Source organism: Dama dama, chromosome 15 (genome assembly GCF_033118175.1).
Source record: "Dama dama isolate Ldn47 chromosome 15, ASM3311817v1, whole genome shotgun sequence".
NCBI classification, from domain to species: Eukaryota; Metazoa; Chordata; class Mammalia; order Artiodactyla; family Cervidae; genus Dama; species Dama dama.
The window spans coordinates 29,534,183-29,552,577 of record NC_083695.1 but is presented as its reverse complement, the minus strand read 5'-3'; the positions used below and the strand labels follow the sequence as shown (position 1 = coordinate 29,552,577).

The following is an 18,395-nucleotide window of genomic DNA, read 5'->3' as shown; positions in this document are numbered from 1 at the left end:
AAAGTTGCTCAGTCGTGTCCGACTCCTTGCCACCCCGTGGACTATACAGTCCATGGAATTCTCCAGGCCAGAATACTGAAGTGGGTAGCTGTTCCCTTCTCCAGAGGATCTTCCCAACTGAGGGATTGAACCCAGGTCTCCCGCATTACAGGAGGATTCTTTACCAGCTGAGCCATGAGGGAAGCCCCATCTAGCTTGTGAGGTAATCACCAAGTCTAAGCAGAGCGCTCCACCCTGTACTTCAGTTGATTTACTGTTCAGCCTTGAAACGTCGTCCCGCTGGGAAAACATCGCTGAAATGCTTGATTCTTCTGTAGGTTGAATTTGGTTTTGTTGGGTCTGGTCTTCTTTTCCCCATCACTTTTATCTCCCTGCCCTTACTCCAGCTGAGTAAGCAAACAAATCCGAGAAATATGTTCTGGGTTGGGAGGGAAAAGAACCAAAGCGGCATCTGCACTTCAGACTGAACTTCCCGACAAGCGCAGCCCATCCTTTCCCCCGCGCCGTGCTCCGAGAGGACTCTGTCTCACCGTTTAGCAGGAAAGAAGCCCAGCGATTTAACTTTTCAGCAAATCCTGATTAAACTTCTCATTCTTGATCCTGGCCAGTGATGACATTTTTGCCGTCGGCACATGCCATTTCCATCTTGATATTACCACCTACCTAGCTCTGCTTGGAGACATCTTTTAAAGAAAGTCTAGTTAATAGAATAAGTACAAAGAGTTCACCAAAGCAGTTTTCTTTGAATACATTTTTTTAAGTGAACATCTGGGTCTACATTTGTGTTTGCATGTTGTCTCAGTTATTAGATAGTTGGGTTTTTTCTGTTTAAAATAGGATCATTATCCATTTTATTTATTTTTATTTTTATTATTTTTTTACGATTTTAATGGCAGCGTTCAAAGCGGGGGTGTCCTTGCTCCCGAGAACCTGCCTCGGCTAGGGCGCCACCCGGGGGAGGGGGCGCTCCCGGCGAGCCGCCGGACGCCTGGGTCCCCCGGGCCGAGCGCGCGCCGCGGGGCACTGGCCCGGGTCGGGGTTAACCCCTTCGCGGCCGCCTCCCGCCGCTCCCACCCCCGCTCCACGCCGCCCCCGCCGCCGCCCCGCCTTCCGCAGGCTCCGATCATTATCCATTTTAAAGTTTAAATTTAGTTTAGCATTATGTGCTTAACGGGAGCCCAGCATTTAATTAAGATTATTGTGGTAGTAAAGGTATGAATAAAGGATTCATTTTAATGAGAAATAAATAGCTGAAGATTCCTACCTTTGCAGAAAGATCATGGATCTTTTAGTGCCAGCATGATCCGCTTTTGTCGTTAACACATATAGGAATAATACACTCTTAAGTTTTATTTTATTTTAATTTTTTAGACTTGGGAAGACCCAGGACACAATGACAAACACACTGGCTGTTGTGGTGACAATGACCCAATTGATGTGTGTGAAATTGGAAGCAAGGTAATAGAATCTGAAATATTTTTCTTTAATGTTGAGATGAGAGCAATGAAATCTACAAAGTTCTTACTTTAAAAAACATTGTAAATATATGAATATCAGTGAAATAATGATGTCTCTTTGGGTGATAAAAGCTTCCATTCCATTCTAAGCATTTGTACAATATAATTTGTAATTTAAACCTAGCCTAGGAAAAGGTGTATATTATATGCAGGTGTGTGGAAGAACTGGACATGTTCTGCATTGCTTTAAAAGGCAGATGAGGAGTCAGTGGCTGAAGGGTACCAGGAGGCAACAAGGCAAAACCTGCCTCAGGATTTGGAGTGACTAGTAAATTGGCCCCATAGGGGTTAAATAACCCCACATGTTGGGGGTTTATGGTAGGGATTCCTCTATCAAGTAGAGTTGCTCTAAGGTTCTAACTATGGTTATTTTCCTTTTTTTTTTTAAATGGTTATTTTCTTTATGATCTTTCCCAGCCTCAAGAAAAGAGTAAGCAACTGAAAAGAAAGTTGTCATTCAGTTGCTTAAGTCGTAAAGTTCAGGCTTATTGTATGACTTTCCTAACTCAATGACGTCTATAAAATATAAGGTAAAGAGGGTGCATTAAAATAGGTGTTTGAAACAAACTCTGGAGCATTTATTCTTCAGCACAAGCAATGACAGTTTAAAAAACGTGAATCACCCTCAACTCTGATAGGATTAGTGGACATTTACTTGTTTAGCTTTTTAAAAGTTGCTTACAGGAACCATCTTAAGTTTGTAGAAATTTGGCATCTTCCTCATTTCCTATTATCCACCAAGTAAAACTGTTCTTCCAAAGTTTGATTCTGTAGTTTTGACCTAGCTGTGGTTTTTGACTCTCAGGTGTGTGCACGAGGGGAAATTATCAGAGTGAAAGTTCTGGGCATTCTAGCTATGATTGACGAAGGGGAAACTGACTGGAAAGTCATTGCCATTAATGTGGAGGATCCTGATGCAGCCAATTATAATGGTAAGAAAATATGTAGGGTCTGAACCTTACCCAGTACCAGACTTAACCTGTAATGACAGAGTCGTTAAGCCCATGCCTTCAAACTATTAAAGGATGGAGGAGCAAAACATTTGACAGAGCATTGTGATTTCTGCTACTGAACTTCTGTGGTTAACTAAGTAAGCTTTCTCCTTCATTCCAGGAAAGAAGAAATCTGGTAGTTTGTCTCTCCTGTTTTCTTCTTTCCTTTTCCACATGCTAGCACTTACTAGCTGTATTTTTAAAAAAATAAAAAAAATTGAGATATACATGCCACATGTCATAAAATTCACCATTTTAAAGTTTCCAATTCCATGGGTTTGATACATGCACTAGGCTGTTAACCTAGATCATTTTTACCATTCCAATAGAAAACCCCACATGCATTAACAGTCACTCCCTATCCCCGCTTCCCTCAGGCCCTGGCAATCACCTACCTATTGCCTGTCTTTATGGATCTGCTTGATCTGAACATTTCACATAAATGGGATCACATGATATCTGACTTCCTTCACTTAGCATACTGTTTTCAGGGTTCATCTACATTGTAATGTGTATCAATACTTTATCCCTCCCTTTTTTTGGTGGTAAAATTAACATAAAATTCACCGTCTTGACTGTTTTAAAGGGTAGAATTCTGTGGCATTTAGTACATTCACAATGTTGTGCAACCATCACCACTTATCTCATTTCAGAACATTCTCATCACCCTGAAGGGAATCTCTGTACCTTTAAGTACTTAGTCACCCCCTGTTCCCTCCTCCTCTGAGGCCCCGACAGTCACTTACCTGTTTATGTCTGTGAATTTGCCTGTCCTGGATATTTCACATACATGGAATTGTAAAATATATGGCCTTCTGTGTCTGGTTTCTTTTTACTTAGATTTTCTAGGTTTATCCATGTTGTAGCGTGTATCAGTACTTATTTTTTTAATGGCTGAGTTATATTCTGTAGTGTGGATATATATCATGTTTTGTTTATCCATTCATTTGTTGATGGACATTTGGGTTCTTTTTGGCTATTAGGAATAACGTTGCTGCTATGAACATTCCTGTATAAGTTTTCGTGTGGACTTGTATTTTTAATCCTCTTGGGTGAGCAAGCTCCGGGAGTTGGTGATGGACAGGGAAGCCTGGCGTGCTGCAGTCCATGGGGTCGCAGTCAAACACAACTGAGCGACTGAACTGACTGACTGGCTGTATATAGCTAGGAGTGGAGTTTCTGAGTAAAATGGTAACCCTTAATGTTTAGCCCCTTGATGGTGATTTAGTTGCTAAGTCGAGTCCAGCTCTTGCAACCCCGTGGACTATAGCCCACCAGGCATCTCTGTCCATGGAAATCTCCTGGCAAGAATTCTGGGGTGGGCTCCATTTCCTTCTTCTGGATCTTCCCAACCCAGGGATTAAACTGGGGTCTCCTGCATTGTGGGCGGGTTGTTTATCAACTGAGCTACCAGAGAAGTCACATGTTTAGCCCCGTGAGGAACTGCCAGATTTTTTCCAAAAGCAGCTGCACCATCTTACGGTCCTGAGAGGGTTCCAATTTTTCTACTTCCTTGCCAGCACTAGTTATTTATCTTTTAAAAGTATAGCCATTTTAATGGGGTGTATCATCATATTTTTGAGCTATAAGAGTACTTATATATTTTGGATACTAGACCTTTATCAGCTATATATGATTTGTCTGTATTTTCTTCCATTTTGTGGATTTGTACTTTTGTTTTCTTAATGGTGTCCTTTGAAGTACTCATAGTTTTCATTTTGATGTACTCTATTTTTTCTTTTATTTCTTGTGCTTTTGGTATCATATTTAAGAAACCATTGCCTAATCCAAGGTCACAAAGTTGTTTCCTTCTAAGAATTTTATAAATTTAGCTCTTACATTATTCCTTTCTGCTGTTATTTTTACCTTTCAGAGTACCACCTCATATATGTTTAAATATGTGCATATTTGCATATATATATAAACTCATTTAAAAAAGACTCAACACCAACATTTAATAGTGCAATGGGAAAAAAAGATGGAGACTGACTTTTTCTTTCAGATAGTTCTGTATTATTTAAATTGTATACATTGACCTGGAGAAGGAAATGGCAACCCACTCCAGTATTCTTGCCTGGAAAATCCCATGGACAGAGAAGCCTGGCAGGCGACAGTCCATCGAGTCGCAAGAGTCGGATACGACTTAGTGACCAGATCACCAACATTATAGTGCCAAATGTGAAAAATAACTTGAGACTTTTACGCTGCTATTAAAAAATAAATAAATTTAAAAAATTTTTTTAATTAAAAAAAAAATAAATTGTATACATTGAGAGTGCATTGCTTTATTTAGTCCTGATCCTGTTGATCACTGTGTCCATTTTCACACGTGCTATTTACATAAGAGTTCAGTTCAGTCGCTCAGTCGTGTCTGACTCTTTGTGAATCCACCCCAGCACACCAGGCCTCCCTGTCCATCACCAACACCTGGAGTTTACTCAAACTCATGCCCATTGAGTCGGTGATGCCATTCAACCATCTTATCCTCAGTCATCCCCTTCTCCTCCTGCCTTCAATCTTTCCCAGCCTCAGGGTCTTTTCAAATGAGTCAGCTCTACGCATCAGATGGACAAAGTACTGGAATTTCAGCTTCAGCATCAGTCCTTCCAATTAATCTTCAGGACTGATTTCCTTTAGGATGGACTGGTTGGATCTCCTTGCAGTCCAAGGGACTCTCAAGAGTCTTCTCCAACACCACAGTTTAAAAGCATCAATTCTTTGGTGCTCAGCTTTCTTTATAGTCCAAATCTCACATCCATACATGACCACTGGAAAAACCACAGCCTTGACTAGACGGACCTTTGTTGACAAAGTAATGTCTCTGCTTTTTAATAAGCTGTCTAGGTTGGTCATAGCTTTTCTTCCAAGGAGTAAATGTCTTTTAATTTCATGGCTGCAATCACCATCTGCAATGATTTTGGAGCCCCCAAAATAAAGTCTGCTACTGTTTTCACTGTTTCCCCATCTATTTGCCATGAAGTGATGGGACCAGATGCCATGATCTTAATTTTCTGAATGTTGAGCTTTAAGCCAACTTTTTCACTCTCCTCTTTCACTTTCATCAAGAGGCTCTTTAGTTCTTCTTCACTTTCTGCCATAAGGGTGTTGTCATCTGCATATCTGAGGTTATTGATATTTCTCCTGGCAGTCTTGATTCAAACTTGTGCTTCTTCCAGCCCAGCGTTTCTCATGATGTGCTCTGCATATAAGTTAAATAAGTAGGGTGACAATATACAGCCTTGACATGTTCCTTTTCCTATTTGAAACCAATCTGTTGTTCCATGTCCAGTTCTAACTGTTGCTTCCTGACCTGCATACATAGTTCACAGGAGGCAGGTCAGGTGGTCTGGTATTCCCATATCTTTCAGAGTTTTCCACAGTTTATTGTGATCCATACAGTCAAAGACTTTGGCATAGTCAATAAAGCAGAAATAGATGTTTTCCTGGAAGTCTCTTGCTTTTTTGATGATCCAGCAGATGTTGGCAATTTGATCTCTGTTCCTCTGCCTTTTCTAAAACCAGCTTGAACATCTGGAAGTTAGGGTTCACGTATTGTTGAAGCCTGTCTTGGAGAATTTTGAGCATTACTTTACTCAATTGTGTGATGAGTGCAATTGTGCTGTAGCTTGAGCATTCTTTGGCATTGCCTTTTTTAGGATTAGAATGAAAACTGACCTTTTCCAGTCCTGTGGCCACTGCTGAGTTTTCCAAATTTGCTGGCATATTGAGTGCAGCCTGTTAACAGCATCATCTTTTAGGATTTGAAATAGCTCAACTGGAATTTATCACCTCCACTAGCTTTGTTTGTAGTGATGCTTTCTAAGGCCCACTTGACTTCACATTCCAGGATGTCTGGCTCTAGGTGAGTGATCACACCACCATGATTATCTGGGTTGTGAAGATCTTTTTTGTACAGTTCTTCTGTGTATTCTTGCCACCTCTTCTTAACATCTTCTGCTTCTGTTAGGTCCCTACGATTTCTATCCTTTATTGATCCCATCTTTGCATGAAATGTTCCCTTGGTATCTCTAATTTTCTTGAAGAGATCTTTAGTCCTTCCCATTTTATTGTTTTCCTCTATTTCTTTGCATTGATCACTGAGGAAGGCTTTCTTATGTCTCCTTGCTATTCTTTGGAACTCTGCATTCAAATGGGAATATCTTTCCTTTTCTCCTTTGCTTTTTGCTTCCCTTCTTTTCACAGCTATTTGTAAGGCCTCCTCAGACAGCCATTTTGCTTTTTTGCATGTCTTTTTCTTGGGGATGGTCTTGATTCCTGTCTCCTGTACAATGTCACGAACCTCCATCCATCGTTCATCAGGCTCTCTGTCTATCAGATCTAGTCCCTTAAATCTATTTCTCACTGCCACTGTATAGTCATAAGGGATTTGATTTAGATCATACCTGAATGGTCTAGTGGTTTTCCCTACTTTCTTCAATTTCAGTCTGAATTTTGCAGTAAGGAGTTCACAATCTGAGTCACAGTCAGCTCCCAGTCTTGTTTTTGCTGACTGTATAGAGCTTCTCCATCTTTGGCTGCAAAGAATATAATCAGTTTGTTTTCGGTGTTGACCATCTGGTGATGTCCATGTGTAGAGTCATCTCTTGTGTTGTTGGAAGAGGGTGTTTGCTATGACCAGTGCATTCTCTTGGCAAAACTCTATTAGCCTTTGCCCTGCTTCATTTTGTACTCCAAGGCCAAATTTGCCTGTTACCCCAGGTGTTTCTTGACTTCCTACTTTTGCATTTCAGTCCCCTATAATGAAAAGGACATAGTTTTTCAGGTGTTAGTTCTAGAAGGTCTTGTAGGTCTTCATAGAACTGTTCAACTTCAGCTTCTTCAGCATTAGTGCTCTGGACATAGACTTGGATTACTGTGATATTGAATGGTTTGCCTTGGAAACAGTGATCATTCTGTCGTTTTTGAGATTGCATCCAAGTACTGCATTTTGGACTCTCTTTTTGACTATGATAGCTCCTCCATTTCTTCTAAGGGATTCTTGCCCATAGTAGTAGATATAATGGTCATCTGAGTTAAATTCACCCATTCCAGCCCATTTCAGTTCACTGATTCCTAAAATGTTGACATTCACTGTTGCCATCTCCTATTTGACCACTTCCAATTTGCCTTGATTCATTGACCTAGCATTCCAGGTTCTTATGCAATATTGCTCTTTACAACATCAGACTTTACTTCTAGCACCAGTCACATCCACAACTGGTGTTGTTTTTGCTTTGGCTCCATCTCTTCATTCTTTCTGGAGTTATTTCTCCACTGACCTCCAGTAGCATATTGGGCACCTACCGACCTGGGGAGTTCATCTTTCAGTATCTTATCTTTTTGCCTTTTCATACTGTTCATGGGGTTCTCAAGGCAAGAATACTGAATGGGTTTGCCATTCCCTTCTCCAGTGGACCACATTCTGTCAGACCTCTCCACCCTGACCCGTCTGTCTTGGGTGGCCCGACATGGCATGGCTTAGTTTCATTGAGTTAGACAAAGTGTCTTGCTGGGACTTCTCCTTTGCCCTTGGACGTGGGGTATCTCCTCACAGCCGCTTCAGTGCCTACTGTCTTACTTGGGTTTCTCTGACCTTGAACATGGGGTATCTCTACACTGGTATCTCTGGGTGGCTGGCCCCGTGGTGCAAGCAATATATAGCTTTCCTTAAATGTCAGTGTAAGGCAGTGTCCGTCATCTGTTATAACTGGGAGAGAATTAAGTAGAGCACTTGACAAGCCACCACTTGGGGAGGAATATAGAGCCAAGGGGAGGATGGCCTACCCACTAAGGTGACCAGGTTGGCCATGTTGATCCTCTTTGACGTTGTGGGGCCCACGATGGCCAGCCACCCGCCTGCTGCAGTTGTGGGCGTCAGGAAAGTGAGCATTTCTTGCTGCTCATGGTTGTGGGCTGATTAGAGGCTGAACCCAAGGAACAGCACAGAATTGATACATAAAGTACAACATGAGGAACAAAAATTGAGGTTTTTCCTACTTTTTTTTTTTCCCTTGGGTCTAGTGTCCAGGGTTCCCGAGTCTGGGTCCAGCATACCTTTCAATATCTGGTTCAAAAAAAGCCAAACAGTTCATCAGTTCTTACATTTTATTCCTTACTATGATAGAATACAGAAATATGTTAGATCTTTGTCTCTAGTTTTTGGTAAAGAATGAAATCCCTTGGAATTTCCTGAGTGATGAGTGTGTCTTTTATTCACAGTGAGCCCCTCTCATTACACCTGAGTTTGTGCTAATAAGGTGACTTAAGGTGGGGTCCCTAGCTAGCCTCAGACAGGCTCAGTCAACAGAAAAACTGAATGATTAAAGGGTGGGAACTTTTAGCCCCAACCACTGACCCCTGGGACTGGGAGGGGAGGCTCCATGAGGAGTCTGGAATCATGAGATGTGGAGCACTTCTGAGGTGGTGAGCACACTGCAGTGCTGGGAGAGTGGCATGCCTCCCTCCGCCCCGCAGAGGACGTGGGAACTACACCCTGCATCCCCCCATCCTGGGTCCTGTGCATCTCTTCCATTGGAATGTTCCTGAGTTGTATTCTTTATACTAAAGCAGTAAGCATAAGCTCAGTGTTTCCTTGAGTTTTATGAGTTTCTGGCAAATTATCAAACCCAAGGAAAGAGTTATAGGAAACTGATTTATAGCAAGTGGTCATGGCTTGGAATTTGCCACCAACATCTGAAGTGGGATCACTCTTGTGGAACTGAGCCCTCTAACTGTGCGGCCTGACTCCATTAGTCAGTGTCATTATTGAACGGAATTGTCAGACTTGCATTTGGTGCCTAAAGAATAGAATTGGATGGGAAATTGGTTGGAAGACAACATACACTTGCATTTTGGATTTCTGGATTTTCAAACTATTTCTGTATCAGATGATAACTTTTATGTGAATTATAAGTTCCTTGAAATTTATCAGTGTTTAAACATTTCCCAGTCCACTTTGTAAACTTTCCCTACTTTAAGTGGTACTCTTATAATAAAATGCATGATTTTCTTTAACTATATATGTTATAAATTAGGCTTAAGGCAAGTTTATATTACAGAAATATAAATAAGCTGTTGTTGAATGTATTCCTCCTTCCAATTACAATTTTCCTGATGGATTTTTTTTGTACTTGTATCTTCTGTTGTTTGCATGGAAAAGCAGTTTGGTCATTTACACTTGAGTTTGATGGCATTGAGGCTCAGCATTGATAATGACTATACAGAAACTTAGTATCTTTTATCCTTCTCTTTGGAGAAGGGAATGGCAACTCACTCCAGTGTTCTTGCCTGGAGAATCCCATGGACAGAGGAGCCTGGAGGGCTAGTCCATGGAGTCACAAAGAGTTGGACATGACTGAAAACTGAAACACACATCGTTCTCTTAGGGCTTCCCAGGTGATTCAGTGGTAAAGAATCTGCCTGCATTGCAGGAGACGCAGGTTTGAGCCCTGGGAAGTTACACACGCTTGCCAAACTATTCTCTCATGCAGCCCCCAGTCATTTCTCCCTCCTCTTATTTAATAGGAATTATTGTGGTACTGATTGTTCTTTTAGTACTTAATGTCAGAGCTATTCTAAGACACTAGATGATTTTCTTTTAATGTGTATATATGTTCTCTTCTCAAAAAGATATTAGTTCTAACATTATTTGAACTTTTTTGACAATCCATCCTATAGCTCTTCAAAGTACTTGGTATTTTTATTGAATGCATAAATAATTACATATATATCTTGCAATCTGAGAAGAGAAACTTATTCTCTTCTTAGATATTAATGATGTCAAGCGGCTGAAACCTGGCTACCTGGAAGCTACTGTGGATTGGTTTAGGAGGTACAAGGTTCCAGATGGAAAACCTGAGAATGAGTTTGCTTTCAATGCAGAATTTAAAGATAAGGTAAGGTGTCGCTCAGAACTGTAGCTTTAGGCCTATCTGTATTGAGACATAATTTAACCATATTTTTACCATCTAAAGACTATATGACCATAAAATAGATGTTTAAAGACACAAGACAGGCTTTATGTTGATTTGTTCGTTTAAATGGTTTTCTTCCATTTTTGATACAAGGAAATGATTCAGAAGAGAGGAAGCTATCATGCTTTGGTAAAATGTTGATAATAAGAAAAGAACAGGGATGTTCCCTGGTGATCCAGGGGTTAAGATTCTGTGTTCACTGCAAGTACCATGGGTTCTAGCCCTGGTTGGGGAACTAATTCCACATGCCATGCACCGTGCCCAAAATTAGAAAAGGAAAGAACTTGTTTCTGTTATTCTAATGAATATCTCTTTAAATTTTAGAACTTTGCAATTGACATTATTGAAAGCACTCATGACTACTGGAGAGCATTAGTGACTAAGAAAACTGATGGAAAAGGAATCAGCTGGTAAGCATTAACTCTTTTCTCCATGTTAACACACAAAGCAGACTAGCTTACTCCAGATACATTAATAACCTTCACTTAGGAAAGAGATAACTGGTTTTATCAGTACTTAAGTCAATAGGAAGTGTAGACTGAAAGAAAAACCACACAACGTAAAGGTTGTGAATTACAATTTATTTGAGGACTATAGCCCAGGAGACAGCCTCTCAGATAGGCCTAAAGAACTACTGCAGAGATGTAAGGGAGAAGCCAAGAGAGATATAAACTTCTTTTTTTTTTTTTTCTGGGAAAACATGTAATCAAGCATAAAAAGATGACTGCTAATCATAAAGAAGAGGCATCTCAAGTTAAGGATTTCAGTGCTTTTCTATGTATGAGAAGAGGCAAGAATCTGGGGTCATTTGAAATTTTTTCTTAGAAATTCATGTTAACTATCTAGGAACCAGTATACCCAAATCTTTCTTGTTCTTCTCCATCCTGAATTCCCCTCAGGGCACACTGTCAGCAGGTAACTATAGTGGCTAATGGCTTGATCCTTGTAGAACTGGAATATAGCAGGCAACATTTTTTTCTTTGCAAAAAGTTAAAAAAAAAAATGCCATAAAGATACTATGAATAAGTACAAACTAAAATTATAAGGGGGAGTGAGATCAGAGCTTTGTAAGGATAACTGGGGAAAACTGCCTAGCATCAGGGTGCTCAGAATGGGTTGAGTGCAAGGGTTGGTATTCTCTGATGTAAATATGTAGGATCATCACAACTAAACCAGGATCTACCATGCACACTGAATTAACTACTGCTACTACTTCTACGGAGAAGGAAATGGCACCCCGCTCCAGTGCTCTTGCCTGGAGAATCCCGGGGACGGGGGAGCCTGGCGGGCTGCCGTCTATGGGGTCGCACAGAGTCGGACACGACTGAAGCGACTTAGCAGCAGCAGCAGCAACTACTTCTACTGCTAATAACAATAACTAATACTGATTGAGCAGTTAATATTTGCCAAGCATGCAACAGAGATACAGGGAGATTAAACTTAACCAAGGTCATACCACAGTTAAGTGTTTTGGAGTGAGGACTCACATCCAAGTCTGTGTGGCCCCAGCTTATTTTTAGTATAATATACTCCCTCCTTTAAAAGATTATAAGAGAATGGCCACCATTACCATTTAACTAGTGTTGTTCTGAAAATACTAGCTGATGAAGTAAATAGGAGAAAGAAATAAGATGCAGGAATACTGGAAAAGGGGGAAGCAAATCGTTGCAGATGATGTGACTGTGTACCCAGAAAACCCTAGAAAAAAGAATTCCATAGGGTAGATGATTACAAAATGAGTATATATGCACATTGCTAGCTTTGTATATGAACATAACAGAAACTATAATGGAGGAAAAGATCCCATGTCGAATAGTATTTAAGAAAAAAAAGTATAAATAAGAAATATGAAGGACCCAGAAGAAGAAAACTTTAAAACTCTATAGAGAAATATAAAAGATGTTAAATGTAAAGGTATCATATATTCATGAATAACATTCAGTTTCATCTAGAAAAAAAACTCCATGTCAGAATAGTGAGAGAAATCCTGAAAAAAAACAAGGGTAGTGGTGGTGAGGTTTGCACCAAGTGCCTATTTAAGAAGAAAATAAGGATAGATCTTTATCTTGCCCTTTACATTCCTTTCTTCCTCCAGATATGCACACTGGCAACCACCCTTATGCTGTGGCTGTTTTTCATTTCTGAAAGGTGCTGTAACCAGGCAGGTGCTCCACAAGTGCCCTGTACAAATAGCCCAGCACCAACCAGTGTTCTTAACCCCAGCTACTTTATACCCACATGTTAATTGGCGCTGGCTGCCAGCATGAGTTTGCAGCTCTTATGTCAGTGTTTAATTCCAGACAGATAAATTGTAATGTGAGAAAATTCTAGAAAAAGACTAGGTGAATTTAATTCATTATCTTGTAGTAGGGAAGACCTTTCTAAACAGAAGACAGACTCAAAATCCAGAAAAGAAAGATTTACTTATGATTTTTTAATGTATCAGGAGGCAGTTCTTCCCAGTTTTTTCTTAACACCTGACAAAGAACTAAACTTCTTAATTTATAAATAAATTACTCAAATTGATAAGAAGAAGGAATACTAATGGAGAGAAAAAGATAAAGTAAGTTTACATATAAGAAGATGTGCAGCCTCACTTTATAATTTAAAATGCAGCTCAGAAAGATAGTGTTATCCTTCAATAGATCTGAAAAATTTTAAAAAATTAAATGATAGCCTGGAGTGGCAACATTTATATGTAGTTGTGAGAGCTTGAATGGGTACAGCCTTTGTGAGGGCAATTTGAAAGTAGTCAGTTCCTAGTTTTTTGTGTGTCTTTTTTTTTTAATTGGAGGATAATTGCTTTACAATGTTGTGTTAGTTTCTGCTGTATAACATGTAAATCAGCCATTAATCTCAAAATTTTAAATTCTTGTATTTCTTTGTAGCACTACTACTAGGAATGTATCCTATAGACACAGTCCTGAAAGATGTATGTACAAGAATGTTCATTGCAGTGTCATTTATAATATCAAAAAAGTTAGAAACAACCAAATTTTAATGATTAAGCAATTCATAGAACAGTATATGGCACATTATTCTCTGTATGTTGATATGGAATGATGTCCAAAATATATTAAAATGAGAAAAGCAAAGTCCATAGCAGTATACTTATCATAGTGTGACCCCATTTATGCAAGGTAAAATATACATACACACCCCAGCATCTGTTTATATTATAAATTTCTTTTCTGGAGGGAGAAAAGAACTATAGGAAATTTCCAGGAATCTTCTGTAAGTCAGGATAATGTCTTGTAAAATAAAAACATCTGTCTCTCCACACACATAAGGAAAACTGAGCACACACACCTTTGTATGAAAATGTACAATCATGAGACTTTGCTTTTAATAACTTCTCTATTTTGTGGTATCCTGTTATTTGTATGGAAATGGGCTTAGTGCATGTTAAGTAACAGGTAGCTGAATATTTTTTCTTTTTCATAGAATATTTTTGATCATAACCACATAATAGTATACAATAATTCAATATGAAGGAAATTTTGCATCACAATTAACCAAAAGAAGTTTTTAAAAAATCACTTTAATCTCAGTTTTTCCATAGATACTCTTAGTAACATGCAGAGTTTTCTCTTTTTACAGTCCTTTTGAAGTATATTTTCAAACATAATCATATTGTATATATAATATATGGGCTTCCCAGGTGGCACAGTGGTAAAGAATCCATCCACCTGCTAATGTAGGAGACACAGGAGATGTAAGTTTGATCCCTGGGTCGGGAAGATCCCCTGGAATAGGAAATGGCAGCCCACTCCAGTATTCTTGCAGGGATAATCCCATGGACAGAGGAGCTTGGTGGGCTATAGTCCATGGGGTCCTAAAGAGTAAGACAGAATTGAGCGACTAAGCATATGCACATATATAATATATACATTTTGTTTTGTGGTTTAGAAAAGTTAACACTACAAGCATTTGCTATGTCATTATATATATAATATTTTATAAATATTCCATCTGTATATTGTTCTGTCTGATGGATAAATCATTTTTAATCATCTCTGTTGTTGGATATTTTGGTTACTTCCAGTTTTTCAATCTTATCAATAGTGAAATCATGTATATTGAACATCTTTGTACATAATTATTTAAATCTGAGTTTGGAGAGGTGGAATTTGTCTATCAAAGTGTAAGTACTTTTAAAAAGGTTTTGGACACATTTTTTTTGGTGGTAGTTTTAAAATTTTTTTTCTTTTTTTATTTTGTTGTGGATATATTTTACCAGATTATTTTTCAGGAATATTGAACCAGGTGTTGCTCCTGCCAGGTGTCAACACTGATAGAAACCAAATTTTTGTTTTTTTCATTTTATCTAATTAGAAAAAATAGGCTTCTCATTTTAATTTGCATTTCTTAGCTCTTTCAAAGAATTAGAAAGCACTCAATCACAGATTTTAAAATCTGAACTTGTTAAAGTATTTGAGTAAAATCTACCTTAAGAATAGCTGTATCTTGCCAAAATAATCAGAATGTTTAATATAGGTGAGAAATCTTTCAATGACGCCAAATTTGAATCTTACCTAACCTACCAGCTTCAACTTGTTATTTTAAACACCAGTTTTAATGAGAGAAGTTTGTTAGTGTGACACTTTGCCTTTGTGTAACAGCATGAATACCACGGTGTCTGAGAGCCCCTTCCAGTGTGATCCTGATGCTGCCAAAGCCATTGTGGATGCTGTAAGTAAAGGCTTCCTGGAAAAAAAACACATGCGGCGGCCAAAAAATATGGTGTTGAATGGGGAGGGAAAGTATGTTCAATAAATATTTGAGGGTGTCCTGTACATCTGTTATGGTGTGAGGTCTTGAAATTACAAACCATAAACTCAAGTAGACGTTGGACTGAGGGAAACCTGAGGAGAATCCTAGTCAACCCTAACCTGGGCAGATAGCAAGGTAGGACAGTTTGTAAGACTCAAAATGACTCTAGAATGTTCTAAATAACCCAAGTGCCTGGGTACTTATCATAAGCCATTTTTCACAAGAGTACCAATGGGAACTTACTTGGCTTGGTCATAGCAAAGATGGAGAAAGTCATCAAATTTCAGGTACCATTCCAAGAGTGGTTTGTAGTCCTAGACAGACTTTCATGTGAGGTAATAAATCATCCATCAAAGAAATAATCTGATTTTGATTAACCTAAAGACTGAAGCTTATTTAAAATTATTCTCATTTATAATATTAGACAAGAAAAACAAAAGAAAATGAGGTCTGACTTTACTGACTTGTAAACAAGGTAGTACAAGGGAAAAAGACAATTTAATGATGAAGCCAGTACCTTTAGATTTATTTTTATTTGTGTATAAATTTTGGCAAAGTTGAGATAAATTAGAAGGGAAAAGCCATTGGTTAACAACTGTTACTTTTCAATAAGAATATTCTGCCTACATTTTATATATATGTATGTATATATAAAGTCTATATATACGTATGTCTTTTAATTATTTCAAAGAAACATTTTTATTAATTATTCTCCTGTGTGTCATTAAAAGCCAAGAGGTTTTGAATTTGTTAGCATTTCTTAGCAGTAGAGCAAGCTTTGCATTGTTCCCATCTGGTGTAAATTATTTTTAGAACTTAAAATTTGAGATAGTTGTCTTTTGTTCACATTCCTTTTGATCTTTCTGTCAATATACTTTTTTTAGCTTATTCTTTTTCTGGAATTAGGCTAATATATTTCAATACTGTATTTTAGTTACCACCACCATGTGAATCTGCCTGCACAATACCAACAGATGGTAAGATCTGTATTCTAGTAAAATTACATTAAACATTATGCATTAGTGTGGGAAATTACATGTATATCTATAGATACACCTTACATACCACATACATACAGAGAAAGAGGAGAAGGGGGAGAAGCAGCATGCTCAAGTGTTTTGAGGCAGATGTGGGAAAAAGATGGCTGTACGTACCACCTTTAGTGCCGCCCCCAGTGACAGCAGTTTCCGAGTCATGACCCACTGTTCTCCGAGTTCCTCATGGAGGATAGATGCCTCATGGAGGCTGGAGCAGGCTGGGCTCTGCATCCCTGTCTGGCCATAGGCTGATGCACCCAGAAAACAGTTCTTTCCATCTTTAGATGTTAGAATTCTCTGTAAGGTTCTTCTGGTGAGAATTGCCTGTAGGATCAGCCATCAAGAGTAAGGATGTTTAGTTGCTCAGTCATATCCGACCCTGCGACCCCATGGACTGTAGCCCACCAGGCTCCTCTGTCCATGGGATTTCCCAAGCAAGAATACTGGAGTGGGTTGCCATTTCCTTCTCCACAAGAGTAAGGATGCCCCAAACAAAACACTGATAAATTACCTGTTTTGGTTATTTAGTGAAGCTGTGCATGTATATAGATTTGTTTTAATGTAATCCATAGCAGGATATATCAAAGCAATGAATATATTATTCACTGTTATATGTTGGGTGTAATTTTGATTCCTAACAGGGATTCTAATTTGTTTATCTTTTTCCTGACTACAGTGGATAAGTGGTTCCATCACCAGAAAAACTAAGGAAGTTTCTCTGGAATACAAGCTGATACTGCTGCATCCTGCTTGTCGGAAAGTGTTAGATGTCAAAGTAGTAGCTTTTCCAAGCTTTAAATTACAGAAATAATCAGTCAGATTCTGCTGTCACCAATCCAATATATTCATACGTTATCCATCTAAGAGCATTTGTCATGTCAACTAAAGTAACTTTTGGTTCCTGCTTAAATATCAAGGCGGTTGTAGTTTGGAAGTCATCTGTGACTGAGTATGCAAGATAAGTACATATTGGATTATATGTTTGCCATGGGTTAGGAAATAAAAATTATTTTGTTTCAACTTGGTTTATGATATTTTTATTTTAATCTGAAGCCGAACACTACCAAGCAAGCTTGGGTGCTGTTTGGTATTTGCTTTCTATGACTGATCTTATAATTCAGTTTTATTAGACTAAAAACTGACTTTATTTTTTTAGGCACCTGAAAACGAAATCGCTTATATTTACAGTAGTTCTTGATACTCTGCTCTTACCTAATTCCTGTCGTCCCATTGTGAACCATCAGTCAAAATAGTTCTATGATTAAATTTGTGACTTCGGAGCTCCGAAGACCTGAGATTTTAATCCTACATCATCTACTTACTTAGCTCTGTAATCTCAGGTTAGGTACCAAACATCCAACTCCAGCTCCCTCATTTGTAAAAGAGATGCAATTTGTGTAAAGGCATTATTAAGCATTCAGATTGTTTTAATTGAAATTTTTTTTGAGATCATTATAAATTCACATGCAATTGTTAAGAAATAATACAGAGACTTTCTCTATACCTTTTCCCCCAAAGGTAAGAGTTTGTAAAGCTACAATCTAATAATACAACCAGGATATGGCCCTGAGAGTCTACCCATCATCCTCAGATTTCTCAGTCTTGCTTGTACTCATCTGTATGGTGTTTTTTTCTGTATAATAACCTGTGTGGGCTCCTGTGTCCTACAAGATACTCAACACTTCTAATATCACAAAGACCCCTGGTTTTATCTTTTTATAATCACACCCATCTCTCATGTCCTCCCCACTTCCCATTCTTAATCCCTGACAACTACTAATCCTTCATTTCTACAATTTTGTCATTTCAAGAATGTTATATAAGTGGTATCATACAGTATCATATAATACTTCAGGGGATTGACTTTTTTCCACTCAGCATAACTCCCTGGAGATTCATCTAGATTGTCACATGTATCTATAGTTCATTCTTTTTATTCATTCCTTTTTATTGCTGAGTAGTACGGTATGTATGCCAGAGGCTGTTCACCTTGGAGACCTGCATATATGGGTGTGGCCTAGCGTGAGATTTACACTCTCTCCCCCGGATGTATGTACTGTTTTATGGTATGTATAAACTATTTCATCCGTGAAGGACATCTAA

At 38.7% G+C, this 18,395-nt stretch overlaps 1 protein-coding gene across 1 annotated transcript in view; it reads left to right on the top strand.

Moving 5' to 3' along the window:
- The window catches only part of PPA1 (inorganic pyrophosphatase 1), a 32,179-nt gene extending 14,867 nt beyond the window's left edge, over positions 1-17,312 (top strand). Inside the window, exons 5-11 of the mRNA XM_061161713.1 lie at positions 1,372-1,458; positions 2,323-2,449; positions 10,277-10,404; positions 10,807-10,892; positions 15,105-15,174; positions 16,190-16,232; positions 16,969-17,312. Of these exons, the coding sequence (XP_061017696.1) occupies positions 1,372-1,458; positions 2,323-2,449; positions 10,277-10,404; positions 10,807-10,892; positions 15,105-15,174; positions 16,190-16,232; positions 16,969-17,000 (573 nt within the window). The 3' untranslated portion in view covers positions 17,001-17,312. The remainder of the gene's footprint in view (positions 1-1,371; positions 1,459-2,322; positions 2,450-10,276; positions 10,405-10,806; positions 10,893-15,104; positions 15,175-16,189; positions 16,233-16,968) is intronic.
- Positions 17,313-18,395: the final 1,083 nt, after the last annotated feature.